Source organism: Uloborus diversus, chromosome 10 (assembly GCF_026930045.1).
Source record: "Uloborus diversus isolate 005 chromosome 10, Udiv.v.3.1, whole genome shotgun sequence".
In the NCBI taxonomy this organism is placed as follows: Eukaryota; Metazoa; Arthropoda; class Arachnida; order Araneae; family Uloboridae; genus Uloborus; species Uloborus diversus.
In genome coordinates, this window is record NC_072740.1 from 85,145,539 (window position 1) to 85,173,483 (window position 27,945).

Genomic DNA, 27,945 nt, shown 5'->3' on the forward strand with positions numbered 1-27,945 from the left:
CTTCAGTTGTAGTTGTAGGCACAGTACTTAATTCTTTGAGATCCACATCGGTTTCATTGAACCATTCGGCGTTGTCAATTTCGCGCACTACGCACAGAATCTTTCACGATCGTTCCGTGAGGATGCGGGAATAACGAATATTGTGTATCCGTAGACTGTTATAGCTAGGATTCATTTGCTTGTGACAAGCATTCACATGTTCCTTTGCTTTTTTCTTTGTACAAAAGTACAATGCACACCGAAAAAATGTCGAAAAAAAATAAATACACGTGATATATTACTACAACCCCTATTTGATATTTCGTGATTTTTTTCTGGACCAATCCCCCCCCCCTTTTCGAGCCAGCCTTACGTGATTAATGGACGGCCCCTTAGAGATATTTAAAATATCTATGACTGAAGTGTAGACATAATATATTTCTTCAACTTTTATAACATATACAAATATAAAACACGAAAACTTAAAAACAGTAGCAATTACTGGAATCATTTTGTTTTAATTTTAAAGTATCATATTCAAATTTCAGATACGTTTTCTATTTATGGTTGAATAATTTCAATCTGAACTGAAATGAGTCTTGAAATAGAGTTTCGACGTCGATAGCCGAAAGGGAGCACTGAAGGAACAAAAAAGACATATTTTTAGAAAACAGTTGAAAGGTGAAGTAAAAAATCTGGAGCACACACCAAAGTCTGAAAAAAGCAATGACGTAGTGAAGTAATAAAAACAAATTTTAAACTTATATTTTGGGGAAATCAACGCCTACCAGATGGTGAAAGGTGTCAGACGTGACTGATGTTTATTTTTCTTCAAAGCATAAAAATTGCCATTTGCATAAAATGTTTCGGGAAGTTTATCATTAGATAAATATTGAAGCATTAAAAATATAATTATCAAAAACCTTGGATATTAAAATATTACAGAAATAAAAAAATACGCTTTTGAAAAAATTTGATTGAGTCAAAATATTTTAATGCACAAACACAAAAAAAAAAAAGAAAAAAAGAAAAAAAAAAAAAACACAATATTCGATACGAATATATTACTTTCGAAAACTATCCCGTTGCATTTTGAATCAACCAATTTATTAAAAATATTGAAACAAGGTGTGGCAAAAGATTTAAGAATACGAGAATATTTGAGAACATTAAAAAAAATATATAAAAAAACCGCCGACGATGTTTTGAAACGAAAAAGTAATCATTTGTGCTCTAAACTTAACAAGGTACCGAAAAACCAAGGATTTATCAAACGAAACGATTTGAAGTTTTTCAAAATCTCATTATATTAGCATGGTAAGGAAATGTGCAGAAAAATAGCATTAATTAAATTTTCGCGAGACTAAAAAAAAAAGACATACATTTTAAATTTTAAACCAATTATTTGGATTACATTTCTCTAATAATCAGCACTTGTGGAGTAAAAATAAAAATTGTAGTTTTTATGTAACACAGAGGTCAATCATTTTTCATCCAAAAGTTATAATTTTTTGTATTGAAAAGTGGTTTCGTTTTAACTCCGAAAAACAAGTACATTTTTAAGCTTCTGACATGGATTTTTTCTTTTAAAAGCTTTACTTGATTTGCAGCAGAGAGATAGTTTAACGGTTTTTAAAATAATTCAGAAACTTTAACACAAAAAAATTAACGAAATTAACAAACGCGTTGCCAAATGTTCACTTCATTAGTTTTTGAAAAATTGCTGCAATATGAAATTAGAAAAATTTCCGCTGCGTTTTAAATTAAAAATAAAAAACATAATTAAAAATGACTTCTTGAATTTATGTTATGCTTTTTGCAATCACGAGTGTTTGTGTGTGTGTGTGTGTAGTGGTGGTGTGTGCGTACGCGTGCGAGCGTGTGTAGGCGTTTATGTGTATGTTTGTAGGCGTTTATGTATGTAGGCGTGTGTGTGTGTTTATAGGATATGGCATCTGTGTTTATAGGATATGGCGTGTGTGTTTATAGGATATGGCGTGTGTGTTTATAGGATATGCGTGTGTGTGTATGGTATGGATGCCACAGCCCAGCAGCTCGCTGGAGGAGCAGCATCGAGGAGCCGGTCGATGGTGGTGATACAAAGGAAAGCGAACGCAAAAATAAAACCAAAGAACGGACGGACGCTTAAAACGATCAAGTGAGAGCATTAATCAATTCGTGAGTGCTCAACAAAAAAAAAAGTGAAGTTCAACAAAAAGCTTAATATATACTAAGAAGTGAAGGGATATGCTACAAAGAATGTCACGATATGAGATTTTCGCTAAATTGCGGAAAGTGTGGAGAAATGAAAAGCGTGTGTGGGATTGTAGAAAAATGAGTTGCGCAGTTTGGATTAATTAGGGGAAAATTAATTACATCTGTTTGCTCTAGTAATCATCATACTTCATTTCCCGTTCTGACACTTAATTAAAAATTGAAATACTTTTGATCGCTTCATTCATTTGAAGCACAGGACGCAATATGAGAATAAGACAACAATAAGATTTTTTGTGAGTCTTCAATGCGAAGGCAAAAAACCATTCGTTAAAATTTGGACTAATCTGAAAAACCCGATGACTTGAATTCGGTTTTAGTACTAATCATTGCATTTCGCTTAGAACAAACAAATTTAGGATTTGCCCACCACGAAATTTTATAGTGTTTAAATATATATGTTTGTATGCTCAAAACATTAAAAAAATTTTAAATCAGCTAAACAATACGTTATAGAAAAATATGGGGAAGTTTTTAGACATATCGCAACGAAAAAGAATGAAGCCATAGAGAATATTGCTCGAGTAAAAAAAAAGAACCTTCTGCTAACAATAACTCATGTAAATATTGACATGAGAAATAAAGATGAGAAAATAATAGAATTTAAAAAATAATATTAAAAACAACTATAGAGAAAAGACTCAGAAGCGAATTAGTGACAATTTTAGAAAATAATAAAATATTTTTGCTCTACTCATCCGTAGATAAGAGGAAAAATACAGAACTACAAAATTAAAACTTTTGGCATTGAGATAATATATGAACTACTTGAAACATATTAGGAAATTGTACCCAATATTTGCTGTTTACATTATAATTAAATTACAATCGAAAAAAAACAGAGGTCAGAGTTCGACATAAATTAGTTGTAATTTAAAAACATGCGTATATTAAATGTATTTTGCTCTAACTATCTCGAAAAAAAAAGGAAGAATGCAGAATTAATAAATCACAGCTATATGCGGAGGGGTTAGACACTAATTAAATATACTTAAAAGAATATTGATCATCTTTTATTTTAGGTATCAAGAAGTACCAGAATTATTACTGTTTAAGCACCTGTGGCACTTCTTTGTAAAAAATAAAAGATAGTTCATTGAGGAAAATAATGTTTTACACCTTAATACACACATTTTTTGCGATCAATATAATTTGCTTCTCAAAAGTTAATGATATTGCCCAAATCCTGTAAACCCCCCCCCCCCTTTTTTTTTTTATAAAACTTCCTTTTCCCTAAAACGGTTATAAATGTTTTCTTTAAATGTTTGCATGTACATTTAAAATATTTTTTCTTAAATGTGAATAATCACATCTTCAAATCTGAGCACTCATTTTCCTTTATATTTGATTGAAAATATTCTACGGTCATCATTGTTAAAATTAAAAATTATCTTTTATGTATACCGTCCTTTGAAAAGAATAGTGACACAACTCAAAAAATACCAAAAATGAGATTTTTAAATAAAAATAATTTTAAAACATTGATCTTTTATATGGATCGAAGACACAACTCGTAGATTGCAAAGTTTCCGGTATATGGTGACTTGGATTAAAACCTAATTAAACCAAAATTTGATTAAAATTTCTAGCAAGCCTCAAAGACTAGCACAAAAACTGCATGAAATAAACAAAAGGAATAGTGTTAACCATTTTTAATGGGCATTACAATAATTAGGATTTGTTAAGAATGAAACAACAATAAATTACTAATCGCAGTGATTTGAAAAAAAAAAATCTCCTGAAAAAACTGCTTTTTTGAGTTGCGTCACTATTCTTTTCAAGCTGAGATATGCTGTCTAATATGCTCCAGAATGGTATTTAATAGAAAAAAAAACAATTAGAATGCAAAAATCATTCAAATACAAAAAAGTGATTGTTAAAGAAGAGCACTTTAAAGTTTTTCTTTGCTTTTTCCAGTTTTGTTATACGTCGCTTAGCAGTCGTAAAATTAAGCCACTCATTACTTTTAAATAATAGAGTTAGGTCTATGAAACTTTTACCCGTATGTATGAAAAGTTTGAAAGTTAAAAATAAGCAATAAAAAACGCTACAAGTTGGTCATTTTTAGGCATGTGACGCCCTTAAAACGTACGGAAGTTGGGATAAAAACAAACTCACTTTACAAATCTGTCATCTAAAGTAAGTTTTATAAATGACGGTACAGCAAATCTTGATAAAGATTGTATTTGAAGTAAATAACAACGGGAAGGAACAGGTTTAAAACAATTGGAGCAAGAGATGGATTTTTCATTAAAGTTAATAAAAACATTCAAAGCAAAATGTACTCAAGTTATTGCTCTAGCTTTTGCGTAAACAACGACAAAGAGTCAAATTATTAAAAAGAAATTAAAAAACAAAAAAGAAGAGAAAAAAGGAACCACACAAAACATTAAAACATTTAATGCAAATAGCGTTTTCTCTTTTATTTAAGAGAAATTATTTTCTCATCCTTTTCAGAACCAACTATGCGTGAAATTCGAGTCAGGGTTTATTACTGAACTTCAATAAAATAGCAGCAAAAAGCGAAAGAGAAAACTGCATCAAAATAGGCGAAACAATCTAAGGAAATAAAACTGATGGACCAGCTAAAAGTGTAGAAAAAAGAAAGCGATCGTTCGGAAAAGCTCATCTTTTTGTTACTTGCAAAGAAATTGACATGCTTTAAAACCCCTTTCAAAATATTATCCAGACTGTAGGTCATATAATGACCTACTATCTCACATTGTTTGAATTTAACCCTCTTCAAAAGAAAAACAAATATCGTCCTCAATTAAAAATCTTTTATTTTCTTATCATCAAAAGTTTACTTAAGTATGTATTTAGCTTCATCCAATGCCAATGTCTGTCGTTTTATAATTATGCATTTTTAACATCTCTTATGGATTTAGTAACTTATTGATGAAGAAATTGGTATTCTTTGCATTATAGTTGTCAAATGTTCTTTCGCCGAGCAAATAGTTAATTTTGAAACGTATGTTTCAAACTATTGCTTAACCTGTAGGTCAGCTAATGACCTGTTGGACTGTTTGAATGAACTCTTCTTCAAAAAAAAAAAAAAGAAAGAAAACGTTCTTGAATATTTTAAAGCATTCTTTTTTTACGTCTTTGCTTCATCCAATGTCAATGCCTGTCGCTTCATAACTATGCATTTTTAACATCACTTATGGATTTAGTAATTTATTAATGAAAAATAGTGGTATTATTTGCATCATAGTTGTCCAATGTTCTTTTGCCGAGCAAATGGTTAACTATAACTATTGCACAAAAGGTAGTTCAAATAATGACCTGTTTGAATTTATTCCTCTTCAAAAAAAGTCCTTGAATAAATTAAAGCATTTATTTCCTTTCGTTTAAAGTTTACTAAATTATTTATTTCGTTTCATCCTATACCAGTGTCTGCCGCTTTATATTTATGCTCTTATAGATGTATTAATATATTAATGAAGAAATTGGTATTTTCTTTGCATCATAGTTGTGAAATGTTCTTTTGCCGAGCTAATAGTTGATTTTGAAGCGTATGTTTCAAATTATTGCTAAACCTTTAGGTGGGTAATGAGCAGTTTGACTGTTTGAATGCACTCCTTAAAAAATGGAAGAAAACGTCCTTGAATATTTTGAAACATTTTTTCGTCCTATAAGTTTACTAAAGGGTTTATTTCACTTCATCCTATGCCAATGTCTGTCGTTTTAAAATTTACTTACGGTTTTAGTAATTCATTGCTGGTGAAATTAATATTTTTTTTACCATAGTCGTCAAATGTTCCTTTGCTGAGCAAATAATTAATACCTTCTGGGAACGCGCCAAAAGGCAATTGCAAACACCGCTGTGCAGAACACTATTCAATTCATTTTTCTCAATTGGACCGTAACAGACATAGAGCTCGAGGTGGTAAATAAAAAGTTGTGTAGTAGATGTCTTTCTCTTGGGAAAAGAACATTTCAGGATTACATATGTGATTTATTGCGGAAAACCATCGAGCGTTGATCTCTGATTTTTTTTATTAGTATATTTTATAAGGCGTAAGGAATTGGAAACTATGCTGCCAGCTAAAAGGAAATTTGATGATTAGGGTTATCGCATAGTATAAAAATGGAGGATATGTATTGGATTATCAGACAGAAGTTTAAGTTCTCCTTTAAACAGAAAATGTTCTTTAATTAGATAAAAGCACTTTGCACGAATATTTTCTCCTGATAGTTTATTGCAGGAATCAACTTTGTCACTTTGTTGATTCTCGTACAATTTCTAAAAATTGTATTCAAAGTTATTCATTCAGTAAAATCTGTAAGTTGATCACGTGCCATGCACTAATTCACTGTAAAGAAATTCCGAAACGTTACTGATTATTGCGGTGGAACATTAGGGGATTTCGCAGGTTTTCATCTATTTCTCCATAAAATCAAGTTTGCAAAAAAGATTCCTGTATTGCTACGAGTAGCACAAAGGCAGACATTTCACTACTGTAAAAAAATACTTTTAGCTTAAGATTGACTGAGCGAGTTTAATAAGTATGTCGGCTTCAGTTCGATTAGGCCCGTCCAGAATGACTGAGCTCTCAATGAGAGCGAATTAGTCACTGGATAGCTGCAGCTTTACAAAGCAAGAACTGCAGGCGAGGGAGATGCTTGGTTCTTACTTGCAATTCTGTCGTAGCTGTGGCCATGGCATTATTGCTTCTAGTGCTTTCTTGGTATATCAGGAAGGTTCTTCTCTAATCAATTAAATAAAACTTACCTAATAATTCCTAAAGGTTCCCGAGACATGTCTGGTTGTGACCGGAGATATTTCCAAATTCTTCAGAAAGTTTCAAGGATAGTTTCAGGACGGTTACTGACACTTAGCGGAAAACGTTCCCGGTTTTTGAAAGATCTGTTACTGGCAGAAAATGGGCTCATCAGCTGCCCATTATTTCCCAGGAACATTTCTGAATTGTTTTTACAGTGAAAGCTTAATTGGTGGTGAGTTGAGTTTAGCTACTTTCGTACTGGCTTTGCAAAACAACTCCAAACTTAACTACATGTTTTAGTTGACCATTAAGCACAATTAACTTATATAGGTTTATTTATATGATATAGGACAATCCATAAACACCAAAAAATCCTCAACATTTCTATTTGTTTTATTAAAATGCGTTCACTGTCAATAAACGCATTCAAAAATAGTTAAATATGCACACCATTTGTATTAAATGCGCGTAGCCACTTCCATAAAAAAATCGTAATTTTATTATGAAATTTAATTCAGAAACATTTTCAGTGAAGATGAGAATAATTCGACCGCACAAAATTAGCTGAGCTCACAATGCACGGCACCATGAAGTTCGTCTAATACCCTAGTTTTGAAGTAACGGTTAATAAATATTAAAACTTATTTTTTTACTCTCCCATTTCATCTTAATTGTAAAAATACATGAAGTTTATATTTAGAGGAATATAAAACATATTCATTTCTTTAGATAATTTTTCGTGGCATTGCAGTAAGCTATACCGCAATGCACCAAGCTAACCAAGGTTCAATACCCGATGGCAAATGTCTGGGCTCAGTTGTCAATCGCATTTCTTTTAATCTACCATGCTTCACCAACCGACACATCTGCTGCATAATCCTCGTTGCAAGTTGAACTTACACTCAATAGCACCAAAAGAAGAATAATATCAAAGTTTGATAATGGGGAACGATTTATTAATTTGTATTGCTATTGATAGCTAGAAATTGCATTTCGTATGAAATTAAATTATTTTCATGAAAATATTTAATGGTGAGAAGTGACTTGCATAAATAAGAAACCGAAATTAACTAAACTATCTTCATGCTTAAGTTATTCGCAATGTTACTGCTTTATTTGAATGAGAATTATCGCATCGAAAATGTGCTGTTATATAGATACATTATGAAAACAGCAATAGAGTTTTTTTACAGATACAGTAAGATAAAATATTATAATCGTATAATTCAACTGTCTCTTATAGATTGGATGCATGCAGGAAAACCATTCTAGTTAAGTGAAACTAGGTGTCGGGGAATAATTTACTGTGGCTAAACTTTGTGTTAAGGTTAAATGTTTCCTTTTTTTAAAGTGAAATATAAACCTCAATTTAAGGCAGAGGTAACTGCGTTGATTCGAACATGTGTATTGTGTAGTTTTATATCACAAAACGGAAATACGATGCATCGAAATTGACTAAATACTCAGAAAAAAATTATTTAGTATTTTGTGGATTGTAGTTATTTTCAATTAAAATGAGTACGTTTGGCAACTTTTATGGATTAATGTTTAGCAAATTATTACTATTACCCTTTTTATGATCAAGTGATAGAAATTTACTTACCAAATGGAAAGTTCAAATAAATGCTAGTGCAGAATGATCCAAGAAGAAATCCGAAAACGGGACCAAAAATACGGACTCCAATAGTAATTCCTGTGAAAAGAGATAATATATATTTGAGACTTGTATTATAAACCCGTTCAGCTTTTTACACAAGCTTATCTTCACAAATCTGCACTTCTAAATACAGTCAACTCCCGATTACCGGCGGTCAGATTATACGCGGGTCTTTTCACAATTTATTTATTTATATTTTTAACGGTCATTAAATATTTTTGTAACTCATAATTGGGTTATTGTTCGTTTTTAGCCTTTACATATGTATTACATTGCATTATACTTTTACACTCAATGTTGGTAGATGCAATGTAGCAATGTTTTTAGCTATAATTTAAAGGTATGTGTGAGTGTATTTCATAGTTTTGAGCTATTGCATACAGTAGTATCTTTTTAATCTATTGTTCGGATTATCTGCGGTTTTCGCTGATCAGCGGATAGTCGGGAGTTCACTGCACACCAAAATTACATATTACAACATATTAGGAAAGCTAACACCTTAGGAAAAATAAAACGCATAAAAATTGTTTGACAAGTTCCTGACTTATTACATTTTAATCACAGATATAACCACATAAAAATAAAGAAACTTTCAGCCAAATTTCCTGCAATAAATTTAAACAAACACTGAAGTATTATCAAATACGAAATTAAATCCATACTTTAGGAGGATCTCCGTCTGCAACCAAAAGTGATAATGGTTTATTTAAACTAAAAGTGATAGCATTTTATTTAAACTCAAATGTAATGAAGTGTTTCTTTTAAGTAAATGCATTTTGTTCAATTAATATATTTCAATATATGTAATTGAAAGTGAAAAATGAGACAGAGAGATAAGTCGAATTCAATTTGTAAAACTGAATTTTTTTTTAACTATGAATTTAATCATTAATGATTTAAAGAAATAGTACTATTTTATTTCTAACATTTTTCATTTGATTTAAATGTTTCAGCAATATCATTTATGCAATTCATCATTTATTAAATTGTTTTGTTAAACCACAGAAATACATTAACTCCAAACTTTGGATTTCTTGAAAGCTATGATAAAATTTCGTCAAGATTAATGAAAATATTTTCTAACATAGACGTTAAAGCAAATAGAAAGCTTTTAAACTTTCGTGTTGTGGTGGATTATTTTTTAATAAACGTGGTTACGATTCTTTTACGAATTATAATAATGTAGACTGCCACCAGACGGTACATTATTATTAATGAGTGTTTTCAGACTGTTTAAAAATTATACAAAATGTAACATTTAATCCCTCTTGAAAGACGTAGAAAACATTTTTTGTCGACTGTTGCCAGTTTAACAATTATTTTTTTTTCTTTTACAGTTTCGCAATTTAAAAGAAGTATTTTTCTTCGGCAAACAACAAGCAAGCATTTGTATATTATTATTATTTTTAAAGTCATCTTGCTTAATTATCCGTTACAAATGCGATGAAGTTAAAGCTACAAACTATAAGCTTTATAGTTAACATAATAAAGCTTATGATTTTTTAAAGCATAAAATAGAATAAAACGTTGAGAAAAATATGAGCTTAAATTTGTAACAAAATAATTTAACATTCAAGCCCAGATAAAGTATTTTGACATTAAAGTATCAGCACGTAGTTGAAAGTGCCTGCATATGGTAGACAGATGAAGACATGTTAATTACGTAAGATTTTGCTTGTTCTATTTTTATAAAACTTAACCTTCAAAAAAATTACGGCAATAATAATAAATTTATTTTTTAACGTTCTAACATTACCACTCAAAAAATGATAAATTTATTTTTTTTTTCAAAGGCTTTAACATCCCTGTGAATATGCAACTTGATTGCAAAAGAAAACATTATAAGATTATACATTAAAGTTAACTAAATTATTTAAGGGTACACTATGCAGATGCAGTTTAATCCTATTATAGGGGCAATGCAAACATATAAATCAGTGCAAAAACTTTTAAGGTTGGTAACCAAGAAATCTATGGTTTGTTAAAACCTTTCTATGACTTAAGGAAGCACTACACATCAATAAGTTACCGCAGTCAAATATTATCTTCTGGGGGTGAGTCATAACAGTACCTGTATACAAATAAACTAACGAAATAGTATTGACAATAGTGTCAAAACCAAGGGCTCTAAGTGAGTTTGGCCCCAACTTCTATCTTCTCATCAAAAGCATAAGGCTAAGAGTTTAATTGTATTTCCAATAGTCCCCTGCAGATTCAAGTTTTAAAACCTCTGCACTAACCAAAACTGCTGTCCAGGTGTCAGTAGTGAAAGTCGTTTCCACGCTGCCGATTTGACCAGGGCCACAGAGCCATGGTTGGCCCCTTCCACCCCCCCCCCCCCCAAAAAAAGAAGAAAAGAAAAGGAGGAAAGTAGAAAAAGGGGGGGGGGGGAGAAAAGGGAAAAAAACAAGAAAAAAAAAGAGAAAAAAATCACCTACTGCTTACTAGAAAACAATAACATCTATTTTAAGTGCCACAATAGTAAACACCAAAAGAGTAAATTTTACTTTTCCTTTACGTTTTCATTTATTCGGACTTCCCCCCCCCCTTTTTCTTTCTTCCTTTCTTTTCTTATTTCCTTCGTTTCTTTCTTTTTTTTTTGTGTCAGTGTCGCCGGGCGTTCCAAGGTCCGGGCCCCTAGTTTCTGACTAGGCTGAAATGGCCTCTCGTCAGGCCTGGATTAGGCCAGCAGCCAGAACTTTTTGTTTGGAGCACCACCACTCATTCATAATAGTTTTTGCATATATTTGACGTTCTATAACCCCTTCATAAAAGCAGAGAAACATGATTGTATGTCATTTAATTTGACTTTGAAACAAGTTTCACAAAGTTTTTATTAAATTTGGTGCTTGATAAACCTACGTTTAAATAGAAATTGCATTCTCGAAATTGGAATTGACGCATTCCTGTTTCTTTTTTTCTCCTGCAGGTATTTTGACAAAACTTTCAATTACTTGAAAGTGTTAAGTGAACTTACGCTACACTCAATACTTATCGCGACATAATTGCGGCTCCACTCCACAGGTATTTTATCTATGATTACACAACACTCTTTTTATAAAGAGCAGTTGCTACAAAAATCAAAACTTAATTTTCATGTTTCGCACCAATCCAGAAAAAATTCTCAAGATTCAGTTAATGTTTTGATAAAGTTAAACTCGAAGAAATGATCTAAGGATCAATCATCTTTACGATATTTCGAAAACAAATACACATCACGCTCTGTAATATCAGGATTTAAGGAAATATTAAATACGGTGCCAATGGATTGATATATTAAATCTTTAAGGTCATCTTCAGTAATCTTGATACGGATTACGCTAAATTTTCCGTCAAAGGTTTATCAGCCATAATGGCGCCTTTTATGCAACTGTTGAAAAAACTTGAGATAATTTTCTAAGGGTAATTGCTCTCAAACTGACGTCACCTTGAACACTTTGATAATTCCCTTAGTTGACCTTGACGTCTAATTATTTGTCTTACATTCGGTATTTCGGATATCCGTACTGTAAATAGAGTTTTTTGAGAAGTTATGTAATGCAAGGGCAATCGGAAATGAAGTTCATGATTTGGTCAAGGTAATACAGCTCTTCTACAATTCTGGAACTTAAAATTTTTAAACAGAACTAGGGTTTTTTTTAATAAAATTACTGCTATGTTTACTCATAGAGTTGCGACAAAAAATGATAATTATCAATTTTGTAACTGTAGAGTTAACCGAGATCACATTGAAACGCATCGTCATATATGAACCAATAAAAGTTGTCCTATACTTCCAGTTTATTTCTCTAGATCAAAACGAAGAATTTTCCACTTGCAAAAACGCATAATTATAAATTTGGGTTCCTTCTTGGAGTGCTCGTGGAAAAATTAAAAACTGCAAGTGCAGTTTCGCATGGAATAGAGTTCAGGTGCCTCTATCTGGTGGGGATACTGGGTCTCAAATATTCTCGTCGTAAAAGCATCCACCGATAGCGGTGCCACGTGAAAAAATGAATGCTATATCGGGGAATCGCACTAGGTTTGCAAAAGGCTATTAGAAAGAAAGAGTTCCTCAAACTACAGGATGGACATAAGGAAGTGTAAAGGTGTTTAAAACTACGTACTGCGTACCAGTATTGGGTGTAATTTCAACAAATTTGGTTTACTTGAATAACAGCAATGTATGCGTTAGGGGGGGGGGGGGGATGCGAAAATGTCGCCGCAAGTGGAAAATTTAGATCTGCAATCAAGAGAAAGCAAGAAATTCGATTCATTACTATGTATGGAGAGAGATTGTGGAGATAAAAGAGAAATGTTAGGAGAAATATTAGATGAATTGGTTTTTAATGGCAATGGCATTACGTGACCGCGCATTATTAACGGAGTGAAAATGCCAATGCTGCCCTCTTTGCATTGAGACGATTGAAAACCATATAAACATGACCAATCAGCATAATTAACTAACGGAAAATGACGAAACGATTAGAATCAACAGTATTTCTAACTGTGCAATCGGAGCGGGGAAGGAAAAATTTAATTAGCAAGAAGTTGAAGATGTTTCAACTACATTTATGGTTCTGGAGATGACTAATGTGGAAGTTCTCAACAGTGTCCGAGCAATGTAACGTAAAAAAAAACATAGTCAACGGAGAGAAAAATGCTTCTTAGCGATTTGCAAAATTTTTCGTGTGAAATATCCGACAAAAATTTCAGCAAATATTTTTAATTACATCAATTGCTCCATACGAAGGAGCATACAAGAATTGATTTTTCTTTGACATTTGAACCCCATTTGGAAGCTTATGATATATGCCGAAGACGTATTTTTGAAGTGATGAAGCACTCCTTTATTTGCATGTTGACATCAGCGTTTGAACTAAAACAAGTTCACATCTATGTTACGATTAAAAATTCAAAAAAAGTTTATAGTGATAATATATACTAAATGTACCATGAATTACTTGGTTCAATAAGGATCTGATTATATTGTTACAAATTCTGTAATTATTAGTTATTTTTGTGATTAATTTGTCATAATCTAGCTAAATTTGGCGTTAATTAAATTATCTGTCTTCTAAAATTATTGTAGTAACGTAACCTGTAAATAGTTTCCTCTAATGAATATGCAGCCCCTATACATTCGATTGAAGTATACGGTCCCCCTACTTCTCATTGATAAGATTCGTGAATGAATAAAAAGAAGATATACAAATGCGTAGAACTTAGTAGGATTTTCTAGAGATTTCTTCGCTTGGTATAAAGCGCCGGGCGTCTTGTGAATGAGTCAGTTTCGAGTTAGTTTTTGCTCGTGAATCGTTGCAGCGGAACGATGGAGAGTATTTATTGCTCTGTTTTGTGAAGCCTTTTGAGCTGTATTTTTGCGTATTTGGAAGTAAATACGTATGTAACCGTTGAGTTTACGGTGTTGAGTGATTTTTGCTTAATTGCTGATGATTAATTTAGCAGTTGTTGACAATCTTTCCTGCACATAGTGTAAATAAATTTACCTATACTTTTCTCACGAACTGTGTCGTCCTTTCAAGAAAGTGGAAGTCGCACCGGATCCGTTACAATATTTATTTATATTTATTCAATAAAATAAAGTTTAAAATGCGAAGAAAATAAACTTCATTTGTTTATAGTTTTGTTTTCAAAGAACATTATTTCACGTTATTCTAGGCTGTAATACTTGTTAAGGTTACGGCCCTACCCTACATCCGCCCATGTTTAAAATTTATCTTTATATAAAGCAATGAGAAGCAAAGAGATGCAAGTATCAAAATTTAAAATTTGGAGGTAACCAATACAAATGGCAGGTGAACCTCTCCCTTGTCTTGAGGCAAGAGATAGTACTGGAAGCCCTGATAGGTGCTGCTATACAGCATGATCTAGAAAAACCTTTTAATGGAAGTCTACCAAGGACCGCAACGTTAAACGCGTTTTACTGAAAACTTGAAAATGTCCACTTACATCCCTTTGCTTCTCACTGCCTCATATGACTTTTTATTAATTAAGCTTCATTCAGAGGTTGGACTAAAATTTATGACATTAACTGCATAAAAATGATAATTGTTAAGACAAAATGCATAAACGTTCATATTCAGAGAAAAAATTGCTTCTTCGTTTTCAACAAAAGTTAAGTTTGCACAGCTTTGTGCATTGACTACAACCTAGACTTTCCAGCTGCAGATGGAATCAACTCTTCATGCTGGTTGAATGACATTAAATAAAGACAAAAAAAAGGTATTTCATATGTACATTGTGCTCAATGGAATTGCGCGCTTACCCTGATTACGAAGAAATGCTTAAAAATACGTCATATTTATGAAAGTAAATTACTTTTGCTGCACCTTTTAGAAAGAAAAATATTAGATGTTGCTTCCAAGTACTAAACATGCAAGTAAAGGGTACCTAATAAAAATTTCTACTCGGAAAAAAAAATATCATCTGAATTGTTTGTGTTCAAACAGCTGGTGAATACGGCACATAAAAAAGAAAAAAAATGAATGAATAATTTAGTAAAATATCAAAAAGTTCAAACAATCTTCATGGTTTCGAAATAACACATGTCAATGTGTTATTTTTAATGAAGTTTGTAGTGAAAAATTGATAAATTAAAAAAGTTCTTGAGCCTAAAACTCTTATTAAAGTACATGCAGTACAAAACAAAAAAAAAAAAAAAAAAAGATTCATGCAGGATTGATGATTATGACTTAAAAAGATGTACATTCTGAATTACCCTTGGAAGCGCTTGAGGGGGGGAGCATGAGATTGTGCGCTTACTTTGAATACTAAGAAATATTTATGAAAAAACATTTACAAAAGTAAATCGTTTTTATTGTACTTTAGTACAATAAAATAGAAAGTAAAATATTTGATATACGTAGCTTCCATGCACCAAAAATGCAAATAAAGATTACCCAACAACAGCTTCTACGCAGAAAAGTAATTATCACAATTATTTGGGTTCATAAGGGCTGGTGGTATTGTGGAAATGTATTACATAAAGAATTAATGAAATGAATGAATTATTCATTGAAACATCAAGAACTTCAACAAAACCTTTCGAATTTAACAAACTAAGTATGTGTTTTTTAGTAAATTTTGTAATGATAAAGTAAACACAAAAATTCTCCGGCTGGATGCGCTTGTCAGTAAATATCCTGGTAGAGTTCACGAAGAACAAAATTAACAAAGTTATAATAGATTATGAGCATTATAGAAGATAAGACCTAAAAAAAGTTGTTAGTGTATTTTGTTATTTATGCACCTTTACTGTAGCATTTGGTACAAAGCATTAAAAACAATTTTATTGATATGGGGATTTTTTTAAAGGGGGGGGGGACTTTTATACTTCTGCTTCAAATTTTTTTTGGGAGAGGGGAGTAGGGGGCGGAATGAAAAGGAAGACGAACACAAAAGCTCTAATCGTTTCCTTTTTGTAACTGTTAAGAATTCATTTAAGAAAAAACTTTTGAAATATCATGCAAACTGTTCATATCCTGAGGTATGTTTATTCATCAGTCGAAGTACCCTAAATGCAAAATGAAAGAAAAATCAATGTGCGAGTGGAAACAAACGTGATGAGGAAGAGAAAACAAATTCGTTTTAATAATAATTAAGGAGAAATTATCTACCGTACTCTCAAGTTAAAGCTAACATCAATTATTTAACTCATTTAAAAGAGAAAAGTACTAGAATTTAGTTGTCTTTGGTTGTTACCACCGCTTATAATAAAAACACTCAGAACGAAATGCAAATTTTGTTCCACTCCAGTTTTTGAATGTAGCACCGCACATAATTGGAATCTCTTTTACTTACTTCATTGGAAATAACTTATATATAAATTTGTTTACTTTGAAACACTTAGTAAAAGTTGTTTTTTGACATTGACTATTGAAAGTTACGAAGCATCGTTACTTTAATGCTTGATTTATGTTAGGCATCTTCAGGTAAAATTGTTTATTATAATATTCAGTTGGGGAAATAGAAATTGCCTTACAAATGCAAAAAAAAAAAAAAAAAAAACAGATGCATTTTATTCAAATTTGTTTTTAAAAATCTGATGTGTTCAACACTCGACTTCTTTCTAAATCTACTAAATAAGAAGATTGTACGACCAACTAATATGAATCGGAAATACGAATTTATGTTGCTTTTCAGAACTTTCTAATGCATACTTTTTTTATAAATACGTTTTTAGACACTCTCTTACATTAATTTAAAAAAAAAAGTAAATGCGCAAACATCTCTTTCATCTTTGAAAAAATCGATATTTTTGCTACGGTCTGAAATCTGAAATTGTAGCTGCAAAAACAGCATTGAACTTGTTAAAGAAACAATAACACTAGTTTACAAAAAAAAACTTTTTTTTCTGTTACATGAGAAAAAAATACCTGATCTTAGTGTAAAATGATGCGCTGAATTCAAATATGCTAACGGTTTTTCTCCATCACCCGCAGATTTTTTGTAACACGAGAAAGAAGTTTAAAAGAAATGTGCATATTCACATGCATGACTAATACTGATCAAAAACTTAGCTATTGTTCTTTTCTTTCTGTATTAAGCATCAGGAACATCCCTTTTAAGCTTCTATCAGTAATCAGCAAAAGTTTATTCGCATGAGCAATGGAGCGCCCTTCAAAGATGCATTTTTTAAGCTATACTTTAATAATACTTAGAAATTCTGGTTTAAAGTATTCAAATTCAGCACCAGTGTTACAAAATCTCAACAAAGTTTTTAAACAGGCGTAACTGAAGATGAAAGCCCAGTAGAATAACAGGTCCAGTTTTTTTTTTTTTTTTTTTTTTTTTAATTTTTCTTGCCATTGCTATCCCATTCGCATAGGAGAAAACGCCACTGTATTAATAAAATTTATTTAATTTAATTTTAGGCCAGAAATAAGTGTCCCATAATATGTGCTGTACTAAATTTTATCTAAAAAAGACTTACAAGTCTCTATGTGTTTTCATTTTGACTGAATATGCTAGTGATACCGAAGGCAACGTGTTTCAATCATGCTTTTGAACTACTTTTGAAAGAAGTAATACCAAGTCTCATCTGTTTGATATTAAAATACAAACATATCCATTACAGAGTCAATACTATTACAGTTTTCTAAAGCATTTTTCTTAGAGTAAAATCTTTGAATTCTTTATGTTTGCTTTCAAATACAAAATTACAGAAAATTATTCTATTCAGTTAGCGTATTTTATAATAATAGGATGCCATTATGACTGACTACCATGTTACCAATGCAGTACCAGCATACCTGACTGTCTATCTACACACTACTTGTCTTTATGACAAGATTTTAATTGTTAGTTATGAATTTTTATCATAACGTAATTTAGGAAAACACGGGGAAAATAAATCCCTTAAAACCTATGATTACACAAAAAATGTGGATGAATGGAAAACTCTGATTGAATATTTGAAATCAGCGTCAAAAAATACCCTAGAAAAACCATTAATGTTTCATTTAACTAAATCTTTGTTTAGCAGTCTATTGGTTTTATCATAACGCGATGTAGGAAAACATGGGAAAAATAAATAACTTAAAACCTATAATTACACAAAAACTGTGGGTGATGGAAAAATTCCAAGTGGGTATTTAAAATCAACGTCAAAAAGAACTAGAAGCACTATAAATATAAAATTTTGTTTACCAGTGTAATACAATATTAAAGACTTAGAGTCAGCGGAAGAATATTTTAAATGCTTGCACTTCCTGGATTGCTCCGAACCGGTGCTGGAAAGAGAGTTTTACAGATTTTCATACTCAAACTGCTATTAATGTTTACCATTAGTTCTACGATAATCGCATTTTTCCGTTTTGCCAATATCGCCAAACTGAAACTGCATACGCCACTTCATTTCTGGCATAAAAATTTTCTCGCCAGCTTCACGGTCCGCGACAAAGTGGCGACAAAATGCTTGCTGATATATTGCCATGTGTTTGCCAATTAGTGACGTTACTGGTGACAGTTATTAGGTGACAGTTTACATTGAATTTAGCATATATTTTCTGAAATTTTCTAGGCGTTTTGGAGCATCCCATACAGAGTTAAAATGAAAAATGTGCAACTAGACTTTATTTAGAACCTACATACGACATTTAAATAACCTACGCATACTGCTTTGGAGTTTCAAGATGAATACGCGCGTTGGTAAGTACATACAGACATCGCGAGAAAACTCATTTTAGTTAACTCAGGTATGTTTGAAATGAATATTTCGGCTGTTAATACACTCGTGCGTACATAAACGCGTACGGATGTGCTAAATTTTTTAAAAAAAATTAGTTCAGGGTTCATTAAAAGGGAAATCCAGGTCAAAATTTATGTGAATATTTTTTTACGAATACAATTCTGTGTACATAGTAGGTAAATGGAATGTATTAGAGCCCCAAATATTTTCTTTTGAAATATTCATACTTGAAACTTTTAAGCATTGTTTAAGAAGTTTACAGTCATGAATTTATAAAATCATGTGTACATTTTCTTTTCTGTTTTTCCATTTTCGATTAAAAAAAAAAACTATGTATAATTCTTAAACGTTATTTATTTTTATGAAGGCAGCAAATAGCTTTTAAAAAACTATTTATAATTTAAATGTGGTAAATGGCAACGAGTTTTAAATACAAATCTTTATCGAAATCTCAATATTTACGCCCATGAGCAAAACTGCATCTGATCAAGAGTGACATAGCAAAAAGAACATTTTCATAATGTTTAAGTTATTCCATTTTTCTTAAGCTCTTATAAATGAATTACCTATTTTTATATATTTTTTTAAACGTACAGAGACATAAATTGAATTTCAACTTATTTAATTTAGCTGTTTCAAAAGTAGAGTTTAGGATTAGGAAAGAGGCTTGTAGCATATAATTTTATTTAAAAGAGCTTATGTCTCTTCAGCTAAAATAAATTCATTTTACACTCACAAATTGATGTACTCTCCCTAATATGAGTTCCAATATAATTATCGTATGAATATGAAACTTGTGAGCTGGTAATTAACTGCCCATTCTGCAATGCAGTATAAAAAATGAAAGAAAAGTTATTCCTTTTTTAGTTACTCTGCACATGAGGCGATATAACTCTGCATATTACGCAATTCAGTTCACAACTGTAGGAAAAATAATTTCATTACATAAAGCAAGTAACTGCACCTAATACACACATAACTCAGTAACGACATTTAATAGGAAACATTATCATTACATCTTTAACTAGCAATTACCTAGATTTATTATGCAGCAACTAAAACTATTCCTAGAAAATATCGTCATTACTTTTTGAAATAGCTGCACACATTGCCTTTGACGTAATTTGCTATGGCTATTGCAAGGAAAAAGTGCCTTTACAGTACTTGAATGAGCAACTGATTCCACTAAATAAGAACAAGCCAGCGAAGCTAGTTTAAGGAAAATATAGTGATTACATATTTTCAGCTAGCAACTATCTCTGTTTATTACGCAATTAATTGCAGCTATTCGAAAAAAAGGTTTAATACGTTTTTGAGCAAGCAACCCTTTTTCTATTACGTAATTCAGTAAAACTACTGTCAGTTTCGAGTTTGATTGTGTTTGTTTTTCTATAACATTAGAAGTAATTTGTCATACACAGACAATCAAAATTTTAAAAATTACCACGATCAATGCATAAAACACTTTTCCACTAGGAGCTTCAAGTTAAATGCTATCAGATACAAAAATCAGTTAAGCCTTATTTATAGAGATATTAATGAAAATCGTTGAGCGCAACTCGATGTATTTTATGACTTGATTGTTAAAAGCCCGGAAATAAATGCACAAGGAAACCGTTTCCTGTCTGCCGTTATTTTATGCTACCGTGATATGCTCTCTTATAAAACCACTGAGGATTATTAATTGAGACTTCATGTCATTTCTTTTTCCTTTTCAGTATAAAGCATTTAAATGGTTGTACATAGAAGCACACACATTTCTAATCAATGACAGCGTACGTGAGTATTGAGCATTTTACATGCACAATACAATACATATGAGGCAGTGAGAAGTAAAGGGCTGCAAGTGGACTTTTTCAAGTTTTGAGTGAACCGCGTTTAAAGATAAAGTCCTAGGTAGACTTTCATTGAGAAGTTTTTTTAAATAATGCTGTATTACAGCTCCTACCAAAGCTACTAGTGCTCCAAGACAGAGGAGTGGTTAACCTACCATCTGTACTGATTTTAAATCGGAAGTCGTTTTAATAGTCGAATCGTATTTACTGGAAATATCGAAAAGATAAAAACACAGATTTGCTGATATCGCATCATTGAAAATTAGTTTTATTTACCATACAGAAGCACTTTAATTATAAACAGCTGAGCAGCGAAGCAATGTAAAATTTAAAAAGGTATAATTAAAAAAAAAAATCTTACATATACTGCGGTTAAATTTGCACCTCTGTTTCCCCCCTCTCTAATGTGAATCTTGGCTACACCAATGAATACACTAGAATAGCAATAGCTATTACCCCCTGCACATTTGAATCCATTGGGAAACCCAGAATCATATTTTATCAAACACAAACCTTAAAGTGGCCACTACTGAAGAACATTGAAACATTGGCCACTGCTGGTGTGCTTACCTTAGTTATTGTAGATTTAGTCTTTTTGGGTTCTTTATTCAGATGTTTTTTTGTATTTTTATAGCATGGCATTGTTAAGAAATGGTATACGAAGGATGTTTTTATTTACAGTATGTTGTTTTTTTTTACTCATAAGAAGAAAACTAAGATTTGATCAAAGTTTGTCCATTTCTTCTACTTTTACATAAGCAGAATATTTAAAAGCTAGCGTAGACAAACTTATCCCGCAATCGAGGGAAGTTGGCTCAAGCGTCTAAGTGTCAATCTTTATTTATTTATTTATTGAATTAATTCTTGTTTTAATATTCTCACATTTTAAAAGTTATAACTTTATTCCGAATGAATGTCGATAATTAAGTTCGAAATGTTTTCCAGAAGGTTTAACTCTTTTTAATTCTAAATCACAGAAAAAAAGTTGGCAAACTACCCTTTGTTTATCCGTTGTGTTGAGGGATAATATTGCTGAAAAAGCTGCGTATTTTGTAGAAACTGAAATAGCAAATTACAAGATGTATTTCAACCATTTATTTCGTGGTTTTAACTTTAGACACTTTTGTTTATCTTCAAAAGTTATGTTAGCTGTTGTAAAAATATTTTAAATTCTTACTAAGGTAATAAAAACTTAGATATCTCGAAAAACACCAGTTTTTAAGAATTCATATGTTTTTTTCCCTACCATTAAATGCTCTCAAAAATCGCATTAATGATATTTAATGACTTAAAATGAATTTCTTTTCTTAAAATCAATCTCTTTCGCAAAAATATTTTAGTGTTTCATTACTAAAAAGATGTCCTTTAAGCGCGTTGAAATATTTCTCAAAATCTGCAGCAATTTTTCTTCTAGTAATGTGAAAATAAAAATAAAAATGTCATGAACGAAGTATTTGGTGTGGGTCTCTGAGGCATTAAAGAATTATTTTCAAGGCAAAGAATAGTTAAATAAATAAAATCCTCTCAATAAATATACAGACTTTAGTTTTGTTGGTGCAACATTTTTCAATAAAGTGAAAAAGAAAAGAAAAATAGAAAATTTTATATACAAAAGGGTTCAAATATCTGCGTTTTTCCCTAGTTTTAGCAATGCTATGCAAATATTGACATCGTTTTTTGTCTCACATTTAGATTTTTCAAGTCGGACTCTTTCAAATATGCTGATGTTACAGTAAAACGATATTCCGAGAATTTAAATGCTTGTGACAGCTTGAAGAAACATAATTTTAATATCCACTTTGGAACAAGTCCTACGAATTTCAATCGTAGAAGCTGAAGAAAAAAAAACTCTATGATCACCAACTGTTAACATTAAGAAATAATTTTTGCTACTTGAACACATTTGCTTCATAGATTACTCGTACATTAAAACACTCCCAATAAAATTAATGACATATTCGAAGTTCAATTCCACAATTTTGGAACCTATTCTATTTCAGTAAATTTAGAATTTATTTTCAGAGGTTAAATAGGGAAGGTTTCTATCTAATATGACCTGTCGTTTCTCGGAATGATTTTCTGTATTTCTCATGAAAACTCCCTGGAGGAAAAAATTGCTTTAAAATGTAACGGTTTTTCGATTAAAAGTAATTGACTTTCAGGAACTGCAACAGCAAATACCACTTCAGTTATATCTTCTTTCTACTTACTCACTAGTGCTTTGAGTTGCTAAGTTAAAGATCGATTTTTCATTCCTCGAAAAAAGTAGCATTTGCGTCATTTTATACTTGTCTCTACGAATTGTACGCTTAGTACTCATCATCAATATTGCCCTTTAAAATACTGTGAAAAGTTCTTTTGAGAATTAAAATAAATGGAAAATAAATTATATCTATACAATTCTAAATCTGTTTACAGCTCTCGCTCTTATTTTGTATTGTAAAGTATCATTTCTTGACCTTTAATACTAAATCAAAGCTTTATTTTCATTTTGAGCTTTCTTGTTTAGTAAAAGCATTTATCAAAAGCCTTTATTTCTCTGACGATTTCATACCAGTCAGTTTGTCTCGTTTCTTACACGAGTGAAATAAAAGTACTCAAGAGTTGCACAATTTTATCATTTGACATCACAAAGCTGTCAAAAAAGATGCAGTGGTGTTAAATGCGTTTAAAGTTCACCACAGCCAAAAAAAAAAAAAAAAAAAAAAAAAGGTGCAATTTATCAGGTATACCGCATTAAGTATACTAGTAAATATTGATCATCTTGACAACTAAAACCTCTCCTTTAACTTTGGTAAAATCCTTGTTTTTATTGAACCCCCAACCCGCCATTTTAGGTTCAAGAACATTTGAGGCAGTGAGAAGCGAAGGGATATAAATAACGAAATTAATTTTTTTTTCTAATAACCAGTACAAATGATAGAACCTCTCCTCTGATTTGTGGCAAGAAATGGTACTAGTAACCTTGGTAGGTGCTGCTATATAGGGTGAGTTAGAAAAAATTTTTGAGTAAACTTAGGGATGTTCCCTTTAATCCCTTTGCTTTTCACTATCTCGTTTATTCTTCTTGTAACATAAATGTTACATAATGGTTTGAAAAAGTGTCATATCATTAAACTGTTTTTAAAACAATGGCTTGAGCGTGATTTTTTTACAATATAAAATTTCGATGAAACATAGAATTTTTCATAAAAGCAAAAACACAAATTCTTCAGCACAAATTTAATCGACAACAGTCGGAAAGCAAATTACAGCTGCGTTTCCTTAATTAGCGTAAGCTTCCCTTTTTCATTCACTCTCTTTCAAGTGAAGTTTCGATACTTCATTATCTAAACACTTTCGGAAATTGATTATAATGTCACAGTTATGCTAATGCAAAACGAATGAAATAATATGTTGCAATTTTCACTCTTAATTTACTTAAGACGCTATTTTTATTTTCCAAAAGATTGATCTTGCGTTTCACACCACATATTCTAAAGTGCATCATAATTAATTGTTCATTAATTCTGAAGTGTTCTTTCAACCTAATAATTAAATGTAATTACGTAAAGAGGGTTCTTTATTTAAATTTATTTTAAAAAACCAAATATTTTCAAAATGTAACTGGTAAATTCATTTGTACAGTTTTTGATTATTTCTTAATGCTACTTTGTTGTTCTAACGCAAATGTTACATAACGCAAAAAAAAAAAAAAAAAAAAACGTTAAAATCTCAGTGAAAATAAAAACGTTACACAACGTAGTATCACAGTTGTCACCATTTTAAAACCAGATCTAATCTTTTCTGGGTGTGATTATCAAATGGCGATTTTCTTTTCTAAAACAAATACCTTTTGAAACAAATATGTCAGAAGAAATCTGTTTATAACGAAACAAGCTTCATTTTCATTTGTACCAACATTGGTTTTCTAACTAAAATTATGTATATTTCCTAATTATCTTGACTTCATGTCAAATCTATTTTTTAAATAGTTAAAACAGTTTTTAGAATGACAGAGTAAAGTTGTTATAGATAATGAAAATAATATATTTCTCTTATGTTACTAATAGGTTTTTTTGGTTGAGAAAATTTCAGCTATTAATGTTTGTTTTACCGTAGAATTTTGATTTTCATCATGTTTTTTTTCTTCCAAAGCTTAAATATAAAAAATAAAATTAAAAAAAATATATATGTCTTTAAAAGAGGTTTGTTAAAATTCAGTATACAAGAAAAAGTTGCAGAACTGAATTTCAAGAAAAAAGTTTGCCAATATACAGTGTCGAGTGTTAATAGCGAAGGTAAATAAAAAATTAAAATACGAGACATTTTTATGTACTTTACAAAGGCTTCTAGATTTAATTACAGTGGCTCCCAAAAGTGTTCGTACACTTTGAAATTTTTTAGTAAAACCAAAATAACGCGAAATTGAATTCGAATATGAAGTCCAATATTTTTTCACATCATTCCTATATTATTCTAAATACAACCTATTGGTTTTTTCAAAATATTGACGGATCTTCTTTTTGAAATGGGTCAGAAAACGAAGATACAGAGAAATAACACGCCACAAAAGTCATCGTACACTCATATATTTTCGAATAAATTCATGTTTAAAATATCATATGCCGTTTTATTAATATTTTTGCATTGTGTTGGTCCTTTTAAGTCATTTGGCTTTAATTTTTTGTTTATTTATTCCTTAATATTGTGCTTATTAGTGTAAAATGGCTGGTATCCGTAAAAAACCGCGAACACCATTAAACATTTGAATTTTTTCCCCACAGTAGTGGTAAATTGATTTGAAATGTCTCTAAATTAGTTAATTTATTTGTTTGTATAGTAAAGTGCTTGATAAAATGCTTTAAAGAAAGGAATCGGACCGAAAACAAGGTAAGAAAAGGGCAACCGGCAAAGTTGACAAAACGTGATCGGAGATTTAAAGTTAAAAAAATTATGAAAAATACACATTTGAGTGCTGTAAACGTTTCTGCAGAGTTAAATGAAACATATTACACTTAATTTTCACCTAAAATTGTTCGCCAAGTTCTCTGATTAGCTGGATTAAATGGGACCTCTTCCCGCAGAAATTTTCTTGGTCGTGCGAAAAACAGAAAGCTTATGCTTTTCGTCGCAAAATCAATTATAAATAAGCTAAAAACGTTTTAGAATCACGTCTTACTTACAGATAAAAATTAATTTAACATTTTTGGTTACATTGTTGTATAACTGTAAGTAGAAAAAAAAATTAAGAACTTAATCTTAAGAACTTAGTTGGATCAGTTAATAAGGACGGTGGAGGTGTTCTAGTGCGAGGGTGCATATCAGTATCAGGACTTGGTAGTTTGTAATTTTTTGATGAAATAATGAATCATGCTGTTCCTTTAAATATTTTAAAAACCAATTTTGAACTCTTAGCCAAAAATTTGGTTATTGGAAACAACTTTGTTTTTTATCAAGACAACGATAAGAAGCACTCGGTTTTCAACATTTGCATCTAGTGCCACGAAAATTGTCCTAAAATTTAGAAAATACCTCCTAAATCTCCAGATTTCAACTTAATATAACGTATTTAGAGATATCTGGAGGCTAGATTACGAAAATAGAGCTAGAAACAGTAAGACTCGAAGTGTGGTAGAACACTTACTCAGAAATTACGCAAAAAAAAAAGAAAGAAAAAGAATGAAATCTATTCCCAGACGTTTAAAAGGTGTTATGAATACAGTATGGTATTCTACTAATTAATAACTTAATAAAAAGTTAGATTATTCAGTAATATATAGACATTTTATAAAGTGTACGAAGACTTTTGTGAGATAAAATTTCCGGCACTTTTTGATTTTTGATTTTAAAAAAATTAAGTTTCAATATTTTTCAAAAACTTTTCATGTAGTTTTGTTAAAAATTGATCATAGATCTTATAATTAAATACCTATTCCGAAATATTAATTCTAACCAATTGATTGGGGCGTATTTCGTTGAAAGTCGTAGGTGTACGAAGACTTTTGGGAGCCACTGTATATAGTAATGAAATTGTTAAACTTACTAATTTATTAATATTATAACAATTAGTTTAAATTTAAAACTTAAAAAGTGCTTCTAAATAATCATTTAAATAAAAAACTAACACCTTTAGAGCTATTTATTCCGTAAAGGAAATAAATTCTTTTAAATTTCGATCATAAATCACTTGCCTTTCATCAGTGTTAAATTAAAGGGCACATTTATTTAAATTTTTGAGTCGGAAAAGCCAAATTATATCTAATAATAATAGAAAACGTGATTGTGAGATTCTAATGGATAATATTAAAATCTCAGTCACGTTTTCTATTTTTTTTTTCATGCTAAAAAGGTTTTAGTTTTAATGACTTCTTTAGGTAAAATTCATCTTGCAGGTCCAAAGATTTAAAAAAAAAAAAAAAAATCAACCGTTCAAAATCTGCTTTTTATACGTCAAATTTAACAACTCTTTCAAATTGTCACAAAGCAATTTCAGTTAAAGTTTGTTTGAAGCAAACCTATGTGATACATTTCGATTTATATTAGGATTCAAATTTTCTCGAAGACACTTCTTCTTCAAGTCGGAAAAAAGTAAATAATTAAAATAAAATTTAAAAAAAACGGAAAAGAAAAGAAGATAAGGAAAATAAAAATGAACCATGGAATAGGCTGTCCTGAACAAGACATTTCACGCTTTTATTATTATTATTATTTTGATCCAATTGCATTAATTCGTAAAACAATATTGGGACACGGTATTATTTGCAGTCGGACAATGTTTAAAAAAATTCTTAAATATAAATTTTGTAAAAATAAAAGTCTTTACTAGAAGTGAAAATTTCTTTTCTGCTTTTATTTATTTTCAATCTCTCAATAATATGTTCTTTCTTTTTTTTCTTTTTGAAGGGAGAGTTAACTAAAAACTTTTCCTACTACCCGTTCAATTTTACTGCAAAAACCGAAAGACGTAATTTACTTACCAAATAACGAGCATATTAAAAACCCAAAATGTTAATGATTAATAATAATTTTAACTTTTATTAAATTTATCACCGTTTTAAAAGCCGAAATTTGCCATTTCTATTTTTAAAGTCTCTATTCATGAATAAATATCTTAACGACACAAATTCATTTTATTACAGTGTTTCGTCCATCTCATCGTCATCATAATATGTTTACGGTTGCCAGTCATAACTTTCATTTTTCATGGCGACAGATCTACCCACATGAGATTAAAACTTCCCGTTCAAAATCGTCGGAATCGCTTTCAGTGTAATAAAATCAATTATTGCTCCAGCGACA

The 27,945-nt window shown here is 30.8% G+C and overlaps 1 protein-coding gene across 2 annotated transcripts in view; it reads right to left on the bottom strand.

Moving 5' to 3' along the window:
- The window catches only part of LOC129231823 (solute carrier organic anion transporter family member 74D-like), a 264,635-nt gene that overhangs the window by 61,183 nt on the left and 175,507 nt on the right, over positions 1 to 27,945 (bottom strand). For both annotated transcript variants that reach the window (XM_054866204.1, XM_054866203.1), the window contains exon 5: positions 8,584 to 8,673. In XM_054866204.1, the coding sequence (XP_054722179.1) occupies positions 8,584 to 8,673 (90 nt within the window). The remainder of the gene's footprint in view (positions 1 to 8,583; positions 8,674 to 27,945) is intronic.